The sequence below is a fragment of the Diadema antillarum genome, unplaced genomic scaffold, assembly GCF_040938485.1.
Source record: "Diadema antillarum isolate AM-2024a unplaced genomic scaffold, OU_Dant_1.0 seq00000354_RagTag, whole genome shotgun sequence".
Taxonomy (NCBI): Eukaryota; Metazoa; Echinodermata; class Echinoidea; order Diadematoida; family Diadematidae; genus Diadema; species Diadema antillarum.
Window position 1 is genome coordinate 140,981 of NW_027271360.1, and position 24,546 is coordinate 165,526.

General features: G+C 36.4%; 1 protein-coding gene across 2 annotated transcripts in view; it reads left to right on the forward strand.

The window, feature by feature from the left end:
* LOC139731054 (integral membrane protein 2B-like) overlaps positions 1-24,546 on the forward strand; it is a 147,608-nt gene that overhangs the window by 93,023 nt on the left and 30,039 nt on the right. For both annotated transcript variants that reach the window (XM_071641932.1, XM_071641931.1), the window contains exon 5: positions 12,638-12,791. In XM_071641932.1, the coding sequence (XP_071498033.1) occupies positions 12,638-12,791 (154 nt within the window). The remainder of the gene's footprint in view (positions 1-12,637; positions 12,792-24,546) is intronic.

Consider the following 24,546-nt stretch of genomic DNA (forward strand, 5'->3'; position numbering starts at 1 on the left):
TCTGATTATCAAATGCAAATCTTTTCAGCAACGCACTTGCATTTAAATGCAAAGTTGCGTGTGATTTGATAAACTCGCGTTTGATTTTCTGAGTTGCGTTAAAACGCTTTTGAGTTTTAGTTTTGTACAGTTTTCTAGTTTCGTATGATTATCAAACGCAAGTCTTTCAGTGTTGCGTGTGATTTTATGGACTTGTATTTGATTTTTAGAGTTGCGTTTAAATGCAATTGAGTTTCAGTTTCGTAAAATTTTCTAGTTTCTGATTATCAAACGCAAATCTTTTCAGCAACGCACTGGCGTTTAAATGCAATGTTGCATGTGATTTGATGAACTTGCGTTTGATTTTATGGACTTGTATTTGATTTTTACAGTTGCGTTTAAATGCAGTTGAATTTCAGTTTCGTAAAATTTTCTAGTTTCTGATTATCAGACGCAAATCTTTTGAGCAACGCACTTGCGTTTAAATGCAATGTTGCGTGTGATTTGATGAACTTGTATTTGATTTTTACAGTTGCGTTTAAACGCAGTTGAGTTTCAGTTTCGTAAAATTTTCTAGTTTCTGATTATCAAACGCAAATCTTTTCAGCAACGTACTTGCGTTTAAATGCAAAGTTGCGTGTGATTTGATGAATTTGCGTTTGAATTTTAGAGTTGAGTTTAAACGCAGTTGTGTTTTAGTTTCGTACAATAATTTTCTAGTTTCGCATGATTATCAAACGCATTTAAACGCAGTTGAGTTTTAGTTTCGTACAGTTTTCTAGTCTTGTATGATTATCAAACGCAAGTCTTTTCAGCATTGCTTGTGATTTAGGCCTAATGGACTTGGATTTGATTTTTAGAGTTGCGTTTAAGCGCAAATTGAGTTTCAGTTTCGTACGATTTTGTACTTTCTGATTATCAAACACGAAGTCCTTTCAGCAACGCACTTGCATTTAAGATTCAAAGTTGCGTGTGATGTGATGCATTTGCATTTGATTTTTTTTTTAGTTGCAATTAATTAAACGTGAAGTTTCTAGAAACAGTCACAGGTTTCTTATCCCGCTACGGAGAAATTAACGTTGAATATTCGGATTTATGAAAAGGCCTATTTCATGTTCGGATAACGAATATCTACTAGGACCAATATGTTCAAATGTGTGTATTTTAAGAATAATGATCGAACCTCGTTGCATTTTAGGATAAACAAAATCACCCGTAACAAACATTATCCTGCAAGATGCGTGAACAAATGATGAGCATGCGGAGAGATGTGATACAAGTATATTTGACAAAATTGTATACACTACTGGCTGTCATCACACAAAATATATTTTTGACTTAGCTTAGAAGGCAAGTGTATACATCCCACGGTACATTGCATGTAATTCTAAACGAAACAAAAAGCGAGAAAAAAAAGTTTAAAGAACAATTCCCGTTGCGCTCTCATCGGACCATGCAGCTTTTAGCTCCACGTTTTGCGTCGGAAATTGCATCACACTGACCTGCACCAAACGATACACACAGACACAAACACTTAGATAGAGAAAGGGAGAAAAGGAGAAGAAAATGAACTACAATATGTACCTTGGGTACTATGTGTAGTACTCGCGTGTAAATGAGGGTATGCCCTTTTGATTTCAGGCGTACAAAACAATGGATGCATGGCACGAACGGTATTGCGACGTATAGCGCATTAGCGAGTAGCAATGCCTGCGAATCGGAGCAGGATTTTTTTTTTTTCAGAGAATGGCGATAACAATTTGAGCGAAAGATTATGTCGACTTAGACGAGGGAATTAACACGTATTTCTGCTCAATTGGCACTGAAAAATCATGTCTTTTCGTGAGTTGTTGACTTATAAATGTCGACTAAGACATCGAAATTTTTCAAGGAATAATTGGGACTGTTTTATCGTGTCGACTTAAGCGAGTTGTCGACTTATGCGATGTCGACTTAGGCGAGGTTTACTGTATCTTCAAAAATCTTTTCCTCTAGAACCAGAGGTGATAGAGCTAAGTTAATATCATGAGTTAGTACATTGATGACTGTAGTTTTCAAGTTTGCCCATGGCAGAATCAGGGTTGCCCCCCCCCCCCCTTTTGGGACCCAGGGGAGGGGGTGGGGAGGGATCCTAATGGGAGCATAAATAGTACTATTTCATCTTCTTCTTGAGAACCCCATGACCATTTTCACCACACTTGGCAGTTAGCATCCCTAGGGGCATAGGATCTCAATTTCTTCAAATGGGCACGATGTCCCACCTGGAGGGCCTAAAGGAGCCCAAACCTCCCAAAATTAATGAATCTTTTAAAATCTTCTCTAGAATCAGAAGTGATAGAGCTACATTTGTGAGTTAATACTATGAGTAAGTACATGGTGATAAGCACAATCAGGGTATGCAATCATGGTTTTCTCACTTTAGAAATTTGTAACTTCTCAAAGAATGCACCAGCTGAGTTCAAAATTCACATGCAGTAATAATCACATGTGGTAATACAATAGCTAATTTCTTCTCATTTACTGTTAATTATTGAAGAATAATTACCAAAAAGTCCCCCAAACCCATGTAATGCATAAAAAAAAGTGTTTTACAATTTACGTAAATCAAGATTTTAGGTCCGAATTTTAAGTCTACCCCTATGTGTTTGGTATCAAATTAATGGATTTTTCTGGCATTGCTTGCATGCAATAAAAAACAGTGGTCCTTTCTGCTGGAGAAAGTTGTGAGATCTGAAGTCCCGTCATGGTAGGAGTGTAATGCTGGCTTATTTTTGTGACATTGAGACCTTTTAACCCATGCTGTACAGTTAAACACTGTACATGATGAAACATCTAATTTTTCTGCTTTTCCTAAAAGTACTGAAGATACATGTACACTACAATATGGCGTGCTGTTTGCCAATAAATGTTGAGCCAGTTTTGAGTTTTGAGCCATTTAAAAATGCTGAGGAAAATGAGTGCAGCCGTTTTTTAGTATTATCAGTGAGGTACACTCCTAATTTGACTACTTAAAAGAATCTTTTCCCCTTGTTGAATATCCTTGGTTTCTATGCCTCCGCCATGAAGTAGTGCCGGAGGCATTATGTTTTCGGGTTGTCCGTCCTTCCGTCCACCCGTAATTAATTTTGTGGACAGCGTAACTAAAACACCTTTTGAGGTATCCTAATGAAACTTGGCATGTATGTGTATTTAGGGGGTGAAGTTGAGCCTATCAACTTTTGGGTGCACATGCTCAAGGTCAAAGGTCGAATGCTTAAAATTTCACTATTTCCCCCATATCTATGCAATGTCTGAAGATTTTTCTTGAAACTAAGTGTATACATGTATTACCCAATTAAAATTCTCTGGTGAAAGTTTGGGGTCATGAGGTCAAAGGTCAAGTAAAAATGTTAAAATTTAATTTTTTTCTCCGTATTCTGGAAATTGTTCAAGGTATCTTCATGGAACGTACATTTGTAGTATATGCATGTGCTGACTGGCAGTGATTATCTAGGGAATTTGGGGTTCACGGGATCAAAGGTCAGGGGTCAAAGGTCAAGGGCAACACTTCAAAATTTTACAATTTCCCTCATATTTATGCAATGCCAGCAGGATTATTTTTTTTTAACTTGGTGTATGCATTTATGACCCAATAGAGATTCTCTTGGAAGTTTTTCTCTTTTTTTTTCTGGCAAAAAAGGTCAAAGGTCAAAATGTCAAACATCAAGTGAAAGTGCTGAACTTACTTCTTCCTCCATATGTCGGAAGTCACTCAAGTTATCTTGAAACTTAGTACATATTTATGCATGTTCTGCCTGACAGTGATTATCCTATGAATTTTAGGGTCAAAGGCCAGATGAAAATGGTAGCAATTTACTATGTAATACAAAAATTGCACTATTTCTCCATACCTTGAAGATTACTCAATGCATTGTAAACTTATGAAAGGGTCAAAGTCAAGTTAAAGTCCTTATATCCCCAAATATGTGCTATCCTATTCATCCAATTAAACCTAGGCTAAGGAAGGTTAACATTCAACACATTTGTGACAAACATGTCATTTTAATGTTTTGCCAGTTTGGTGAAAATGTAATCACATATTGTCCACTTGTACTATACACCTATTAGGAGAATCATGCATTATGGCAGAGGCATAAAAGTCGCCATAGAGACATTTCTAGTTTAGCCATGAATTGTACATACAGTATGTGGTAATCTATCATGTGAAAATTTTAGCTAATTTAAGCCATAAGAACTTATTTTTTTTTAATATATGGGTAATTCCATTGAAAAGAGTCCCACTAGTTAAATGCCCCTTCTATTTGCTTCATACTGTCATTGCTTAAAAATTACATACCCTAAATCAATTTTACTTCTGAATACTCTTATTCAGGTAAGTATCTTCCTTTTCAAAGTAAAATATAGAAATTGCTTCTTCAAAGTTCCACATGAATTTTGACAAAAAGTGCAAAATCACAACGTTTTTAGGCAAAATTGTGTGGCATTTTACTCTAACACCAGTTAGGCAGATTTACAGCTTGTTTGTGGATTAAACTCTATTTTAAGGGGTCAAAAATGATAAAAGACGAGCAAATTTTGAACACTATAAGTATAATTCATGCATCAATTCATCAATTCATGCATCACACACGTGGCTTTGGTGTCCCCCTAAATATTATGTCGGGGCACAGTGATAGCTAATTTTTTGTGTCTTATCACAACAACAATTGCTCCTCATTGGCATGTCTTACAATGTAGCTGTGGTTTCTTTGTAACAGGTATCTATTAATTTGGGGAAAAAATGCAAAAATAATATTTGGTGTCCCCCTTACACGAGAAACGTTGAAGAATCTTTTTCCTGGCCAAAAATAGGGGTTGTGTCATTTTTTCAATAGTACAGATAATTTCTTACTTCAAAATAATTACTTCTATTGAAACAAACATAGAACTAGTTTGAAATATGTGGTAAGATGTCAAAATGGATGGTTCACCATGTAAGGGGGACACCAATGGTGTCCCCTTTACATGGTGAACCAGTTTTTCCCCATACACTGCAATTTGGTATGCTGACTTCCTTCAATTTCAGTTTAGAATGTTAATTTTCAGTCAGTTTTCAAAACACTTACTCGATATGAATGTTCTTTAAAGTTATGTTGAACAAAAATCTGATTTTATGATTTTATTGGCAAAATAGGCATGTCACAAAGTGGGTCCCTATTTTATGGAATTACCCATATATATTTACAAATTGCTGAAGAAAAGTAAGACTGATCCACGCCCATCTTCTACTGCATGAAGGTCATAGTTATGATAAGTGTTCAGTGTTCTTATTTCAATGCTTTTTCAATTTTTAAAGATATCATCAGCAAAACATAGTATTTTGGGTCAATATGTCATTGTGTGAGTGTCACAGCTTGGATATCAACTCAAGTCATCATAAATCTCATATTCATTCCATTATCTGTGTTTACAAATACGAGAATTTATCCAAACACTATGCGCACATTCAAGGTCAAACTGTACAGATAATTTTTTTGATGAAAAATATCATATCTTCCAAAATACTGGCCCTAATTATATAAAACTGTATAATAATGGCCAGTATGTCTGTTACCTATTCCTGAAAGTTTCATCTCTTCACTCTTTGGCAAAAGTGAAATATTATAAAATTTATAAAAGTGTTGTTATATGAATTCAAAGTAATGCCTACGAAATTGATCATCTTTTTTGAGTAGTGAAAATATGACATTAATTCACATTATGTGATATGTCATGGTTATGTGCGAGTGGTGAATGAAAGGGGTACTACTATTAGGAATATCTAAAAGCAATTTCAGATGAAAAAAAAAAGTTCTCTTTTTTTTAATGAATTTTTCCAATATATTAGTCATTTCAATGTAATTTGACACCCCTAATCAAAATGCTAGTTTTTTACGCATTTTAATGCAAAATTTTGACTCTTTCTTTACATGAAATGAAAATTTGAACACTCAGCTACAACAAACAGCAAAAAACACATTTTCACCAAGTTTTCTTGTTTTTCCCCTGTTACGCATTTGCATACTGTAAAAGTGGTTTCTTTCGCAGTGGTTTTATTTTCGTGCTTTTTGCGCTTTGAGGTTGAACCGCGAATTTAACATCACGCGAAAATGTCCGCACCGATAGAAACCGCAAAAGTTTCTGTACGTGAAAGAAACCGCTTTTACAGTACCCTGATTGTGCTATTGACCACATTAATGACTGTAGTTTCAAGTTTGCTCATAGCAGATCCAGGGGTGCCCCCCTTGGGGCAGGGGGAGGGGTGGGGAGGTCCAAATTGGGGCCTTAATTGTACAATCTTCTCTTGAAAACCTCATGATGGATTTCCACCAAACTTGGCAGGTAGCATCCCTAGGGGGTTAGGATCTAAATTTGTTAAAATGGGCACCATGCCTCACCCAGTGGAGGGGGGATTAAGAAATCATTAAAAAGATCTTCTCTAGAACTAGAATTTCCACAAGATTCCACAAATAATTTTTATGCCTCCGCCACGAAGTGGTGCCGGAGGCATTATGTTTTCGGGTTGTCCGTCCGTCCGTCCGTCCGTCCTTCCGTCCGTCCGTCCGTCCGTCCTTCCGTCCGTCCGTAATGAATTTTGTGGACAGGGTAACTATCAAAACCTTTTGAGGTATCCTAATGAAACTTGGCATGTATGTGTATTAGGGGGTAAAGTTGTGCCTATCAACTTTTGGGTGCACATGCTCAAGGTCAAAGGTCAAAAGGTCAAGGTCAAATGCTTAAGATTGCACTATTTCCCCCATATCTATGCATTGCCTGAAGATATTTTCTTTAAACTTAGTGTATACATGTATTACCCAATTAAGATTCTTTAGTGAAAGTTTGGGGTCATAAGGTCAAAAGGTCAAAGGTCAAAAGGTCGAGTAAAATGTTAAAATTTCACTTTTTTCTCTGTATCTTGGAAATTGTTCAAAGTATCTTTATGGAACAAAGTATACATGCATGTACTGACTGGCAGTAGTTAGCTAGGGAATTGGGGGTTCATGGGGTCAAAGGTCAGGGGTCAAAGGTCAAGGGCAATACTTCGAAATTTTACTATTTCCCTTATATTTATGCAATGCCAGCAGGATTATTTTTTTTTAACTTAAAGGGTGTGTAAAGTTCTGGTCGAGGTGAGGATTTAGCTTTTAACGTTTTGCGAGATATTCAGAAACCACTCTATGAGATGTCAAAGAGCATGCAGTTCTAAGGGGTATCAAAAGTTTATTCGATGAAAATCGGTTTTGAAATGGCTGAGATATCCAAAAACAAGGTGAAACAAAGAGATCCTAATAAAGTTGTGGCATGTCGCCTTTTATTATTAGCACTTTTTTGGATATCTCAGCCATTTGAAAACCAATTTTCATGAAATAAACGTTGAATCCTTCTTAAAATTATATGCTCTTTCATATTTCATGAGAGGCTTTTCATTATCTCACTTAGGAATGTTCAATTAATGTATGCATGTATATTACCCACTAGAGATTCTCTGGGATTTTTTTTTTTGCCAAGAAGGTCAAAGGTCAAAAGGTCAAAGATCAAGTGAAAGTGCTGAACTTACTACTTTCTCCATATCTCGGAAGCGGCTCAAGTAATTTTTAAACTTAGTACATATTTATGTATGTTCTGCCTGACAGTGATTCTCTTATGAATCAAAGACCAGATGAAAATGATAACAATTTACTGTTCAATACAGAAATTGCACTTTTTCTCCATACCTTGAAAATTACTCAAGTGCGTAAACTTATGAAAGGGTCAAAGTCGAAGTTAAAGTACATGCTCTCCTATTCATCCAATTAAACATAGGTCAAGGAAGGTAAACATTCGATACATTTGTGACAAACATGTAATTTTAATATTTTGCCAATTTTGTGAAAATGTAATCACACATTGTCCACATGTACTATAGACCTATTAGGAGAATCATGCATTATGGCGGAGGCATACCAGTCGCCATAGCGACATTTCTAGTCTTTTCTAGCATAAGGAAGGAGCACTTGACTAACAGCTTTCAGAAAGCAGGGGGAATAATTGCTACCCTTAACATATGTCAGTATTAAGTTGATGGAATTTGTAATTTTCATGAAAAATGAAATTTTGTGGAATTCTCTTTACATTTTTATACCCCCGCCACACTTAGTGTGAAGGGGGTATATAGGAATCACTGTGATATTGGTCGGGGGGCTGTCGGTCGGTCTGTTGCAAAATCTTGCGTTGCGAACTCCTTCTACAGTTTTGAAGCAATTTGAATGAAACTTAGGGTAAATGATGATATTGAGGTTTAGATGTGCAGGACATGTTTTTTGTGTTTGCCGGACAATGCATTGCCATGGTAACCACAATTTTACTAAAAATTTGTGGAGGGAACTACTTCCATAGTTTTCAAGCAATCACTTTCAAAATTGGTATCTATGATGATCTATAGGTGTAGTTATGCAAGACACTCTTTGTGTTTGTACTTGACAAAGCGTTGCCATGGTAACCACATGTTTTCTTCGAAATCTTGTGGAGTGAACAACTTCCACAGTTTCGAAGCAATTGAAATCAAATTTGTTAGGCATTATGACCTTGAAGCATGGATGTGGAACACATGATTTTTGTGTTTGTCAGACATGTCCTGCACATCTAAACCTCAATATCATCATTTACCCTAAGTTTCATTCAAATTGCTTCAAAACTGTAGAAGGAGTTCGCAACGCAAGATTTTGCAACAGACCGACCGACAGCCCCCCGACCAACATCACAGTGATTCCTATATACCCCCTTCACACTAAGTGTGGCGGGGGTATAAAAATGTAAAGAGAATTCCACAAAAATTCATTTTTCATGAAAATTACAAATTCCATCAACTTAATACTGACATATGTTAAGGGTAGCAATTATTCCCCCTGCTTTCTGAAAGCTGTTAGTCAAGTGCTCCTTCCTTATGCTAGAAAAGACTAGAAATGTCGCTATGGCGACTGGTATGCCTCCGCCATAATGCATGATTCTCCTAATAGGTCTATAGTACATGTGGACAATGTGTGATTACATTTTCACAAAATTGGCAAAATATTAAAATTACATGTTTGTCACAAATGTATCGAATTTTACCAAAACCTTGTGGATTGAATAACTTCCAAATTATTCAAGCAATTAAGGTCGAATTTAGTATGTATGATGATTGGGAGGTGTAGTTATGCAAGACACCAATGTGTTAATGTAAGAAAAATGTGTTGCCATGGTAACCACTCATTTTTGTATCAAATTGAACCATTTAATCTATGAAGGTGAAATTTGGTGTGTATGATGCTCTTTAAGTGTAGTTTTGCAAAATGTCCTTTGTATTTGTATCGGACAATGCGTTTCCATGGTAACCGCATGTTTTTTTTATACCTCCACCATGAAGTGGTGCCGGAGGCATTATGTTTTCGGGTTGTCCGTCTGTGCGTCCGTCCGTCCTTCCGTCCGTCCGTAATGAATCTTGTGGACAGCGTAACTAAAAATCCTTTTGAGGTATCCTAATGAAACTTGGCATGTTATGTGTATTAGGGGGTGAAGTTGTGCCTATCAACTTTTTGGTGCACATGCTCAAGGTCAAAGGTGAAAAGGTCAAGGTCAAATACTTAAAATTTCACAATTTCCACCATATCTATGCAATGCCTAAAGATATTTTCTTGAAAGTAATTATATACATGTATTACCCAATTTAGATTCTCTGGTGAAGTTTGGGGTCATGAGGTCAAAGTCAAAGGTCAGAAGGTCAAATAAAAATATTAAAACTTCACTTTTTTCTCCTTACCTTCGAAATTGTTCAAGGTATCTTCATGGAACATCATACATACACGTATGCTGACTGGCAGTGATTATCTAGAAAGTTTAGGGTTCATGGGGTCAAAGGTCAGGGGTCAAAGGTCAAGGGCAACACTTCAAAATGTTACTATTTCCCTCATATTTATGCAATGCCAGTAGGATTAATTTTTTTTTTTTACACTTAGTGTATGCATGTATAACCTAATAGAGATTCTCTGGAAACTTTCTTTTTTTTTTCTTTTTTTTTTTGCCTCAAAGGTCAAAGATCAAGGGAAAGTGCTGAACTAACCTTTTCCTCCATATCTCGGAAGTGGCTCAAGTTATCTTGAAACTTACTTCATATTTATGCATGTTCTGCCTGACAGTGATTATCCTATGAATTTTAGGATCAAATGCCAGATGAAAATGGTAACAATGTACTTTTCAATACAGAAATTGCACTTTTTCTCCATACCTTGAAAATTACTCAATGCATAAACTTATGAATGGGTCAAAGTCAAGTTAAAGTCTTTAAATCCCCAAATACATGCTCTCCTATTCATCCAATTAAACCTAGGTCAAGGAAGGTGAACATTGAACACATTTGTGACAAACTTGTCATTTTAATATTGTGCCAGTTTTGTGAAAATGTAATCACACATTGTCCACATGTACTACATGTATAGACCTGTTAGGAAAATCATGCATTATGGCGGAGGCATACCAGTCACCTTTGTAGCGACATTTCTAGTTAAATCCTGTGGAGTGAATTTCTTCCACAGTTTTCAAGCAATTGAAGCCAAATTTGGTAGGCATTATGGCCCTGAGGTATAGCTGTAGAACACATAATTTTTTTGTTTGTCACAAAAACCGTTGCCATGGTAACCACAATTTTACCAAAACCTTTGCAGATCAAATAACTTTTCCATCATTCAAGCAATTAAAGTCAAATTTAGTATGTATCATGATCTAGAAGTGTAGCTTTGAAAGACACCAATGTGTTAGTATAAGGAAAATGTGTTGCCATGGTAACCACTCATTTTTGTATCAAAATAAATCATTCAAGCTATGAAGGTCAAATTTGGTGTTTATGATGGTCTTTAAGTGTACACTGTAGTTATGCAAAATGTCCCTTGTGTTTGTACCAGACAATGCATTGCCATGGTAACCACACTTTTTACTCAAACCTTGTGGAAACTTGGTATTAACGTCATTGCCCTCATGACATCACATACTATAGAGCAACACTAGGGGCGGGGGTATTAATCACCTTCAGTGATAATTCTAGTCTTAATATTGTCATCCACTCATACATCATAACCTCTAGTAGTCTCCTCATCCAGCAGTTCCAACACCAAAACTTGAAAAATTCATAATTTTTGCATCGATTTTCCAATTTTCCTCAAACTTTCACTGATATTTTCTCCTAATTTTGCTGCTTACATTCGATCCACATTGCTCTTTGGGTTTGGGTTCCCTTTAAGCGCTTAATCTTTACCAAGCTGTGCTAGCTGTGCAATGAATGGAACAAAAAAACAGGCTGTAAACCACTGGAGCAACAACAATGAATGGATTGTCAGATTAAGCTGAAATTGAGCATGCTTTATTAACACATGCTGTAGAATGATTATTGCCGACTTTCAAAGCAGTAGCATCATCCTTTTTAAAGTTATTAGAATTGAAAATGAAAAGTATGAACATGGTTTATAAGAAATGAAAAGAGTCTCTCTTTAATAGACACCTAATCTACCGAAAAGTGTTTGAGAAAAACTACTGGAAACACAATTTCCTGTTTGCTTTATGATCCCAAACTTAAGTATAATGTAGAATAAGTCTTGCTTTTTCAGAATATATGTAAAACTTAAGAGTGGCTGGGCTCACCCATTTCACCCTTTTGTAGTCCTCACAAAAAATCAGTGATTGCAACCTTTTGTTGGTTTTGTGATGCATGGTCACAATTGTACTTCCAGATTGTCGGAGTGGTTGATCCAAGTCTCAAGAATCTTGGAACAAATGTGTAGTTTTCTTCTTATGTTTGGGTCACTGCAGATTCTTATTTTTTTAGTTTGTGCCATTTTCCTTTTTTTTTTTTTTTTTTTTTTTGCTTTTTTAAGCCAGTTCATTTTAATCCTCAACCCTATTGGGTTGTTGAGGGGTAGCTTGACAGCAAGAGCAGCAGGAATACTGTATTTGTTTTTTGTCTTGAATTTTCTTTGTCAGTGTCATGCATACATGTGAAGAGTTCCATTCCAACAGAAATGCATTGATTTTTACTGATCCATACAGTAAACTCTTAAAAGTATTGACATTCTTGTGGGAAAATTGAGGGGAGAAAAAATAGTTTTCTTCCATAAGGTACTATATCCAGCTGGATCCACCCAGAAATCAAATGAATGTGCATGGTTGACAGCACTTTGACCTGAGAGTAAGGCTAGGCTGGCTGGCATTACTAGCTGTGTAGCTTTCCTGATGACCCGCATACAACTTGATTAAATTTAGCTGCGAAATGTTTCTTATTTCTATGCATATGAATTCTTCACATTGGACAGATGGAGTATACAGACAGAAATGTGTAATTAGATAAATCATACCAAAAGAAAAAAAGAATATATAATATACATGTACATATATGTATAACATACAAAGTCACAGAAACTAGTGTGCATTACTGTGCTTTCTTCTTCTTCTTCTTCTTATTTTTTTGTTCCAAAACATGCTAAAATCAGAACATTTTCCAAGATATTGATTCTTTACAGATCAGTATAGACACAAACAGATTTTCTGAGGCACAGTTTCTTCATTTCGTGGTGGGGAACTCCTATGGGACATATTTTGTTACACTTTGTTGTTCTTCTTTAACTCTGACTTACAGAGTGGCGATCACATGACCAACCTCCAGACCATCACGGCCAGGATGGAGATCCATGGCCCTGCTGTGGACGTGTCGGTGATGGCAACCAGTATCCGCACCCACTGTCTGGAGATCTCCACTTTCTGGCTCCATGTTGTGGAAGTGGTCGAAGAAGGTGAGTACAGCATCTGCTATTTTCTGTTTTAGTGACAAAGCTCAACTGGTTGTCATGCTCCTGCTATGTGTATATGCTCCTGCTATATAACACTATGTGTTTCCACTTATTTTGACCATCCTGATTACACATGCAAGAAAAATATTGGCTAAAAGATATCAAGTTTAGGGGGCACTACACGAAGAACATTGAAAATGACAAAAAAAAAAAAATCACAGTTTATGCACTTAGTTCATTGAGAATTTATCAAAACCCCATAAAACCTTATATGTACATTTTGCTAGAGATGTCAGCAATACAATGGTTTACATTATACTGTATAATATTGTGCAAGGTTACCATGGTAACCAGATGCCTACAGGTGACTGGTTACCACAGAAATGCCTGCTACTGCCATAACTTTGGTATTTTTTCTTCATTTTGGTACATAGATACAACTAGAAGAAAAAAACATTTTAATTGATTACTTTTGAATTTTTCCCTGTTGCCTTTACAACCGGAATTATCCAATCAGGATTCAGCTGCCAATGATGTAAAAACTAAAGCTCATGATTTCAAAATGCTCAATTAGCTTATTAAGAATGTCCTTCTGCATAAGTGTACCAAATTTGGGAAGAAAATATTGAAGCATTCTCAAGTTATTTGTTAGCAAAGGTATACAAAAACACATTTTGAGAAAACAGCCATTGAAAATGAAGATGTCATTTTTTGATAATAAAATACATGAAAAAGTTGCATTTGCTGTACTTCAAACACACATATGACCTCAAAGTACAGGCAAATGTCATTTCTAGGAGTATCTGGACACAAAAGGGGGGTTCACACGTACATGTATACCAATTAGCGGGATACAAATCTCGAGATTTGCATCGCGATCGGTATCTCGAGTTTTTTGCACGTGTGGACAGAAAAAACCCGAAAATTAGCGCGATAAGCATCGCGATGCTAATCCCAAGAAATCTTGCGCTAATTCCTCAATTAATGGGATAATTCGCCTTGCGCCGGTACGTGTGAACGGTCGGGTTTAGAATCTCGAGTTTTTATATCCCATCATACAATGCACACATCACAACAGCAGAGCCTCTGCGAAGAGGTCCTTAACCTCTTTGGCGCACCACAACAACAGCTCGCGAACCACACCACTGACACACAAAAAACAATGGGCAAAGAGAAGCGCGCGCAAGCAGTGATAGAGAAGGGCGCTGTGTGACCCAGTTTGCAGGCTTTGCTGTTATCTCGATCGGCAATTAGCAGGATATTTCTGTATGTGTGAACGGATGCAAAAAACTCGAGATTCCGAGCGTGATCGCTATCCGGCTAATTTGGAGCGTGTGAACGGTTGCAAAAAATCTGGAGATATGGAGCGCGATCGTCATCCCGCTATTTTGTGCGTGTGAACCCGGCTAGTGTTCCCTTCAAAATATATTGTATGATTCACTTTACACTTTTACAAACATATTATGTCAAGAATTATGATTTGAATCCACAAAAACATAATATAAGGATTACATTCAGTTTTTATCACACTAAAGTCCCACCGATAGAGTTTTAAAAATATATTCCTCCATTGCAAAGAAGTGCCTTCAAAAGGGTATCAGAACAAATGAATTTAACCACTTTTACTGCATTTTTTTTTTTTTTTTTTTGGGTATAGAAGTTACTGGATATTAGAGACCTGAACTATCACTTAAAAGTTTGTTTTTTTTTAATTGAAAAAAAAAATCGGTTTTTGGTGTAGTGCCCCCATAAGGCTTGAATATAAAAGACATGCTTCTAGCATCCTGCCTCTTAAAAAAAAAAAAGAAAAAAAAAGGAAGGAGGAGGCCTTTTCTTCCTCCCAAAGTGCCGCCTGACACATTTTCTAAACCAGCTGGCGTAACTATCTGGCAGTGATTATCTTGGGAAATTCAATGTCATTTGGTCAAGGGTTAGGGGTAAAAGGTAAAAAAAAGTCAATTCCTCAAAATGTCATCCCTCATACAGGATCTATGTAATGCCTCCAGGATTTGTCTTGATACCTCGTATACATTACCCAATAGACATTTGCTGGCAAAGGATTTTGCCAGAAAGTCAAAGGTCAAGTTAAAATGCTAAATTTCAGTTCTACGTCCATATCTCTCAAGTGGCCAAGTTGTCATGAAGGTTTAGTATTATGTATGTACTGCCTAATAATGATTCTCTTGGGAATGTTAAGGTCATAGGGTCGAAGGTCATGGATCAGAGGCTGGGATGAAATGTTAAAATGTTACTATTTGATACTGAAATTACACTTGTTCTCCATACCTTGAGAATTACCCAATGCATAAACTTATGAAAGGGTCTTAAGTCAAGTAGAAATCCTCAAATCCCTAAATACAGGCTCTCTTAATAGACAATGTAGTCATTCATCCAATTAAACCTAATTCAAGGAAGGTAAACATTCAACAAGTTTGTGATGAGCATGTTGTTTTACTATAGGTTTTCCTGTCCATTTTCACACTTTTAAAGTTATATTTCAAAGATTTTTCATTCAAATTCATCCCAAGAAACTCACAGAATGCTAATCCTTTTATCAATTTAGTCAATCATCATTGTAATTCGTATTTAAAGTCAGCTATTTTCAAAGACATCACATTCAAAATCACCGATTGTCATTGAATTCGTCCCTGAATCGTCCCCGCCCATCGATGTAAAAATCAAATTCATCTTTGTTCGCATATTTTCATGAATTTTTCAAACAAATTGGTCGGATAGCATTGGTCTTTTATTGTGAGGGTGAATTAATTCTAAGCCTGCATTACCTCACTTTCTCCCTGTATTGGGATCAGTAGACATTATTCCTAAACCTCTTGACAATATATGCACACACACACAGAGGAGATTGAAGGATAATCGGCAGTCAGAGAACATTAAAAACAATAAAGACAATCTCTAATCATGTTGTGACAACTTTTGGACTTTATATACAGATTACTTACTGATTTTATGTTACGGCATGAAACAAACATTGCTACAAATAAACGTCAAAAAATTGATTTTTTTTTTTTTTCATATACATTAAAATGGGCTTAAAGTCTACACACATGTAAGATTTGATAAGTGGAAAATTGAGCAAAGAAAATGGGAATCCATCAGGATTCAACCAGGGTTGCTACACTGTAGCCCGGTGCTCTTCCAACTGAGTTATAGAAAGCTGTAGTTCAGTGTTCGTCCCCAAGACCCTAAATTCTCAATGCTTGAATGGTCAGAAGCTATTAATAGGAGTTCATTTCTGGGGGGTGTTTCATAAAGCTGTTCGTAAAGTTACGAATGACATACGAGCGACTGGTGATCAGTTCTTTTGCTGAACTGTGGAAATTTTGATAAGTATAGCACATCAGAACTGATCACCAGTCCCTCGTAACTTGTTCGTAACTTTACGAACAGCTTTATGAAACACCCCCCTGGTCTATTTTCTTCTGTTTGTGCTTGTCACATGTAAAATTGTCTGGAAATCATGGATCACTGTGTTCTTTTGTTTGACAGTACATATGTTTGTCTCTGTGTGTTCTGTGTGAAGGGTGTGTTTGTATATCATGTGTGTGTGTGTGTGTGTGCATGTTTGTGTTTTTTATGTGCAGGGTACGGTATATGTGTGTATATGTTAAGTCATAAATGTGGAAAAAGTGAACAGTTGCAGGAAAAATTAAACAACCAAGAATTCACAACAGAAAACATGTGAGACCGATTTGAAGGAAAATTTGTCGAATGTGATCGCTACAAAATGAAATTGCTTTTGAATAGCTGTTATGTGTACAGCAAGTGTGACGGACGAATTTGAATTTTAAGTGATAAAAATATGTCACAAATAACTACCGGTAAATTGAATAGACTTTGTTCGGAAATGATCGAAGACAAATTTGAAACTAGGATCGGCATATTCCAGATTCTTCAAGACGAAATTGAACCACAAATCTACCTGTATTAAAGTGATTGTAAAAAAAGTTTGAAAATGAACAAGAAAACCTATATTTTGCCAGTTATGTGAAACTGTCATCACACATAGTCAAGATGTACTTAGACCCATTTGGAGAACCATGCATTATGGCGGAGGCATACCATTCGCCATAGCAATATTTCAAGTTTCAATATAAAGCATACAAAAATGTGAATTGAACAATAAATCCCTCAGTTTTGGGCATTTGGCTTGAAATTGGCCACATATAGCCATAATAGTATGTACATTGTAGATTTGTAAACTTAATTTTTTTGTCATTGTTAAACAATTTATTGCCATGGTACAATATGTACATTGTAGCAGCATTCCTTATTGACAATCATACAAAAATATTTGGGATTTGCCTAATTCCCTCATTTTTTTTTTGTATTTGACTTGAAATTTGCCACATGTAATCCATATAGTGTATAAATGTGCAAACTTTAACTCCTTTCATTGTTGAACAATGTGTTGCCATGGTGACAGCATTTTTTAATGAATATTGTATAAGAATATTCTAAAGCAAATTTTGTTAATTTCCCCAGTTTTTTATTATTTTGCTTGGAATTTGGCACATGTCTAGCATGTAGATGTAGAGACTTCATATTACATCATAATCAGACAGTGTGTTGCCATGATAACAGTATTTTTTTTTTTATTGATAAATCATGCAAATTACCAGTGGATTTAGCTAACTCAGATTTTCAGCATTTCACTTGAGCTTTTGGCACATTTGACCACTTATTTCAGATGAGCCAAACACATCTTGCAGCAATGCTAAACAGTGTGATGCCATGGTAACAGTGCTCATTTTTTCAAATATAAAGCATACAAAAATACTGTGGATTGAGTTTACATGTTGCCATGGAAACATTTCAAATACAAATCACATAGATATTGTGGATTAGCTAATACCCCAATATGTGAGCATTGGACATGAGGCTTGGCACATGCGACCACTGTATGTGTAGTTTGAAGATGAGCAAAACATGTCTTTTGTCTAGATGTTAAACAATGCATTGCCATGGCAACCCCATTATTTTGTTGTTCACTTAAAAAAAAAAAAAAACATACAGAAATATTTGAGGAATGAGCTAACTCCCTCAGGTTTAGGTAGGGGTACTAGTCACATTCAATGATATTCCTAGTTACTGTTATTCAACTTCTTTTTTGGAGTTCTTTAAGGGAGACCCAGATGTTTTTCAGACTTTACATTTGAACAAAGTCTATAAATTGGTTATACTGTGTGCAGAGCTTCAGAAGTGATCATCAAAAAATATCTCCTAATCACACACAGTGTGTATGGGGGTATAAAAGAATCACTCTGAGGTCAGGTGGCAAGGTGGTCGGTTGAGCAGTTGGTCAATTACAAATCTTGTGACTCGAACTGCTTTCATTTTTGTCGAGCCCACTGGAGGTGAGGGGAGACTAAGGGATTGCCTGCGGCGTCTGTCCGTCCGTCGTCCGTCCGTCCGTGCTAACGAGAGTATGCTTGTGTGGCTAGGAGAACAATAGTGCACAATAGATGGCCTTTAGTCCGTCAGGCTTGTGTGGCTAAAATTTTTGCTTGTGTGTCTATTTTAACAAAAGGGAGAACAAAGGGGTAGACACACAAGTATATCACCGTGAGGTTGTCCGTCCGTCCGTCATCCGTCCGTCCGTCGTCTGTCCATTACGCTACAAAAACTTCAATAACTCTTTACTCTGGGCTTCAATTACAATCAAACTTCGAGGGAAGAGGGGTCATACAAAGTTTCACATTTTACCATATATGAAGGTCACCTCAAGGTCAAAGCTCACAGGCAGGGGTCAATGAACTTTTAGAGCCCAATGTTAAGTTTTTATGGCGCGTTTCTATTATGGGTCATAACTTTTGATCCATAACTCCATTTGTGACTAAACTTAGATGATAGATGTCCCTTGGGGAATGGATGGTCAATACAAGGTCAAAGGTCACAAGCAGGGGTCAACGAACTTTTAGAGCCCAATGTTAAAGGGAAGGTAAACCCAAAGAGCAATGTGGATTGAGTGAAAGCAGCAACATTAGTAGAACACATCAGTGAAAGTTTTAGGAAAATCGGACAATCGATGCAAAAGTTATGAATTTTTAAAGTTTTGGTGTTGGAACCGCTGGATGAGGAGACTACTAGAGGATATGACGTACATGTATGAGTGGACAACAATACAAAGAAAATACGAGACATGAAAACTCGTCACATTGAGGACGAGTTAGGTGATACGCTTGTGGTCATCAGATGACAGTCATCTGTGATCGACAAAGAAAAGAATGTGATATAGGCACCTTGAAGTTATATTGAGCGTGCATGCGAAACCGTTTCTGTAACCACTCGGCCACGGGTCATCCACGGAAATGGTAAGACAAAAAAAAAACAATGTATAGATATAACAGGGGGAAAGTCAATGCCTACTCAACTAACGTGGCCGTGTGAACATCTATTGCATTGCTAGACGGAAAAGCGGCCTTGTAACGACTGAGGTCGCTATGCCATTTCTGGCAACTTGGGAAAAATACGTCCCGCAGACATAAAGCCTATAATCGGCTGGTTTTGATACCTTGCCTTTAATCACAATTTTCAGTGTAATGACGTCATCAAATTACAAAACAATGACATCGTCTTGAAAGACAATTGTTCAAAGTACAACACCTCAGTCGTCGTCATTACATACTAATATGATCGGTTTGACAAAGTCAACCTGCAAAATTGTGCTGCAGTCGAAGCAATGTGGTCTCCAACACACAAAAAAGAGGGATATGGCGTGTGTGTGTGTGTCTGTGTGTGTGTATAGGTGCGTTTATATACGTACGTGATTTCTACATGGACGAATATGTAATACAAAATTGAAGAAAAAAAAGTCAATGAAAGTAAAATAGCTAAGTATTTTGTTTCGTGATCTTGTGGGGTTCCAACCCGCAACCTTACGTCTCTGAGACGTCGCCTTTAGCCACTCGGCCATACGTCTCGACGAGAAAATATGGGGAACGTAAACTTATGTATGTTAAAGATACATGAGGAATCGTTTTGTCCACATTCCATTTTCATTTTCAGTTTTAAACTGCAAAATTGTCAATCTGATGAGGAGATTTCAAAGAATAAAATGCATGATTACTGCAGCTTATTGTCTCAGCTACAACATACTAAAGTTTCAGAGGAAATGAAGCAAAATCAGCTGAGATAGAGGTGCTTAAACGTTGTCAAGTCAATGCATGGTTTTAAAAAAATCACCTGCCATAGACATAACACGTAAACTTGTCCGATTTTGTGTCTTTACTTTTATCACAATTTAAAGTATGATGACGTCATCAAACTAGAAAACATCGATATGGATTTGAAAGACAGTTGTTTAATGTATAATATATTAATCGTACGTTGTCAGTTTGCTATTGACATGACGATCAATCACACGAAAATGAGGCAGCTATTAGTACCTGTATGAAATTATTATAGGCATGGTTATCAAATTCCCTTAAAATTTCCTTATTATTGCTTTATTTTTACACACAGTTAAGCTATCTCTTTAAACTCGTCACAGTTTAATGAGAATCATGAACATCATACATTAGTACCATATTCAGTTCCATAGCTGATCGCGTTTGCTAATTAATTAAGATTTATTGTCTAGAATGTGCCATATGGCCAACCTGTATACACACGTGGACACACAAACACAATGCTAAATGTATGTATCAAACCTCTGTAACACAACTTTGAACTAACTGTAGAAAGTATCGCTGCACTTATCATACATACTTTTTATCATTATCTGAAACTCCACAAAAACCACTAATTGACAAATTAAGTTAAAGGAACAATTCAAATACCTTTTTTTACAATGTATAGCTTCTTACATGTATAAAATCAGCACAAAGTAACCACGACTACATTGTGTTACTGAATTGATATGAACAAATTTCATTCTGTTACAATATACCATGATCAGCTTGCAAAGCCCAGCCTGCAATATTTTGCAGCAGTCGAAGCAATGCAGTCTCCAACGATAAACAAAGGGATACTGTGTGAGTGTGTGCGTATAGGTGTGTTTACATGCGAACGTGACTTCTACATGGACAAAGGTATAGTACTCCATTGAAGAAAAAAAGTAAAAAAAAATTATTATTTTCTTTCGTGCTCTTGTGAGGTTCGAACCCGTACGTGTGCAACCTCACGTTTCTGTGACGACACCTCTAACCACTCGGCCATACGTCTCGACGAGAAAATTAGAGGAACGTAAACTTATGTACGTGAAAGATGAATCAGGAATCGTTTCGTCCGCATTCCATTCTCATTTTCAGTTTTAAATTGCAAAATTGTCAACCTGATGAGGAGATTTCAAAGAATAAAATGCATGATTACTGCAGCTTATTGTCACAGCTACAACATACTTAATTTTCAGAGGAAATGAAGCAAAATCATCTGAGATAAAGGTGCTTAAACGTTGTCAAGTCAATGTATGGTTTTTAAAAAAATCACCTCCCATAGACATAACACGTAAACTTGTCCGATTTTGCGTCTTTACCTTTAATCACAATTTAAAGTATGATGACGTCATCAAATTTCAAAACCATGACATGGACTTGAAAGGCAAATGTTCAAAGTAAAACATATCTGAATTTGGGGTGATATTAAGCTTAAACAATAGAGATACGAGTAAATGAATGTCAGAAAGAGTACCTCAAAAAAATTAATTCCACTTTTTTGATTTCAGATGATGATATGATGACGTCATGAGTTTTCCTGGCAATATTGGTACTTGAAACGTTATTTCCAATTCATATGCTTTTGTAATATGCAATAGAAATATAGGGTCAATGGACGATTTAAAGAGCTATGGCGACATAAACAAAAACATGTTTTTTCACTATATTTGCAGAAAGACGCGCGCGCGGAATTTCAACTTTGACGCCAGTGCATTCCTTTGTTATAGGTCAAAATCGATCGGAAATCAATGGATATTGTTACTCAAAGTATCAAAAATCCAAATCAGTCAAAAAAATTGCATTTTCATGTTAGTTACGCCCTCTGCGCGCGAAATTGCGCGGACGGACGCGCACGCGAGAAAATGTTTGAAACGCTTAAAATTGTCTGAAACTTCGAGATTTCCCATTGGGAAGTCGTTTTGAGCCTTTTAAAATTTTGACGCGCGCAAACGCGCGCGTAATGATGACCTGGGTAACTAGCGTTAAAATGTAAGATAGAGCGTGACCTGAACTTTATGTCCACCGAAAATGATACAGAAATGATATCTAGTTATGAAGTTATGATCGATCATGTGACAAGGTCCGAAAATCACAAAATGGCGCCTAGATGACGTCATAGATATGTTACTGTTATGAAAACCTTATTGTGGCTAGATATTGTTATGAGACATGTTGACTGAAAATGTCATGTTATTCCGTAATGTCATTGTTGAGATATTGACGACACAAAATGTGGCAGAAAGAAAGAAGAATAAAAAAAAAGAGAAATTTTGACAATCACAATAGGTGATACGCTGATAGCGTATCACCTAATAAAGGAAATTCAACAAAAATTCACTTTTCTAGAATTATGAAAGAGCACTGGACCAACCGCTTTCGGAAAGCAGGGGGAATAATTGCTACCCTTAACATGTGTCAATATCAAGTTGATGGAATTTGTAATTTTCATGAAAAATGGATTTTTGTAGTATTTTCTTTATATTTTCTTGGTATTGTTGTCCACTCATACGTCATAACCTCTAGTAGTCTCCTCATCCAGCGGTTCCAACACCAAAACTTTAAAAATTCATAACTTTTGCATCGATTGTCCGATTTTCTTCAAACTTTCACTGATGTGTTCTACTAATGTTGCTGCTTTCACTCAATCCACATTGCTCTTGGGGTTTATCTTCCCTTTAAGTTTTTATGGTGCGTTTCTATTATGGGTCATAACTTTTGATCCATAGGTCAATTTCTGACCAAACTTGGATGGTAGATGTCCCTTGGGAGCGGATGATCACCACAAGGTCAAAGGTCACAAGCAGGGGTCAACGAACTTTTAGAGCCCTATGTTAAGTTTTTATGGCGCGTTTCGATTATGGGTCATAACTTTTGATCCATAGGTCAGTTTGTGACCAAACTTGTATGGTAGATGTCCTTTGGGGAGTGGATGGTCACCACAAGGTCAAAGGTCACAGGCAGGGGTCAAGGAACTTTAAGGGCCTAATGTTAAGTTTTTATGGCATGTGGGTTTTTTTGCCATAAAATTTCCCCCTTTTATATCTCTGTTTATCTGTTATATCTCTTTTTTTATCTGTTATTTCCCATTTGCGTACAATTTCTTGTATTCTAGGTCCATATGCAAGATACCTTTTTGGTCACTGGCATAATGTGTTGCCATGGTAAAGGCAAGTTTTTGTACAGATCACAAAATGTAGTGGATCAAACTGTTCTCTCTGTTTTAAAACAATTCAGTTGTAATTTGGTACATGCGATGAATGTAAGGCAATGCTGCACACTGGCACTGGTCCAACAGTCTCAGACCGGTGAAAGTCACTGTCGGGCCAGTACCTTTTCAGGAATTGCCAAAGTTACTTGTCGGACATGACCAGTAAAAAAAAAAATAGCATTGGCGGGGTCAACAAGTTGTCATTCTTGCATAAGCGTTTTTCCATGTAACAATAAGAATAAACAACAAATTTAACACAATAAAAACATGAATTAGGTTGCAAGAATAAACCTTTTATCTCTATAGTATTTTTGAAGCCCAAAAGATCAATAAAGGCTGAAAATAATGGAAGAAAATGAAGTATCTTCTGTCAAATTGAAATTCAAATGAAATAAAAGAGGGAGCAATATTAACAAAAATTGGTAGGAATTTCCAAATTAGGAAAAATGTAAATGACATTTGGTTCTTTAATTTGTCTCATGAACTCTTCAATTACTAACTTAAAGAATGAAATAAAAATATTCTGTTTATTTAATCATCATTGTGCCCTTACTCAGCAAGTCATTTTAAGTTTGAGTTGACAAAAAATTCTTATTCCCCCCTTTAGTTTCCCACTTTGACTTTGTTTCAGGTTATAAAGAGAAAAAGAGTAAGAAAGCCTCTTTGTGCTAATTTAATTCTTCTCTTTCATTTTGTTAAACTGGTGTTTTGTTATCATTATCATCTTGAAGGGCATTTGCAAATGAAGGAGAACATGTCAATTTTTGTAATTTTTACTTTTGTACCTTGGAGGACAAAAATGAATGTGTTCACTAATGTGTGAAATATCCCTTTATGTTGACCTACATAATTTTTTGTACTAGGTCAATAGCCAGTTAAATTATCTTTGATATGATATATGTGACCGTGCATCACAAAACAAACAAAAAGCCGCACCCCTTGATTTTACATGATGACTCAAAACAGGAGAAAAGGGTCAACTGAGGCAATCTTGAGTTTTTCATATTTTCTGAAAGAGCTATCTTTCTTCTACATTATTCTTCAGTTCGGGATCATACGTAAATGGGAAAGTGTGTTTACAGCGATTTCTCTACAACCCCTTTTTTTTTGTGGGGGGTGGAGAGTAGAATGATCAGGTTTGTATTAGAGGTCCCCTTTCATTTCTTGAAATCCTTTTGACACTCTTCACTTTCAGGTCTAATACGATTCCGTTGTAACTTTAAAAAGGAGAATGCTACTACTTTGAAATTTGGCAATAATCATGGACAGAATGTGTTAATAGAAGATGCTAAATTTCAGCTTAATCTGCTAATCCCTTCATTGTTGTTACTCCAGTGGTTGACATCCTGTGTTTTGTCCCTTTCATCGCACAGCT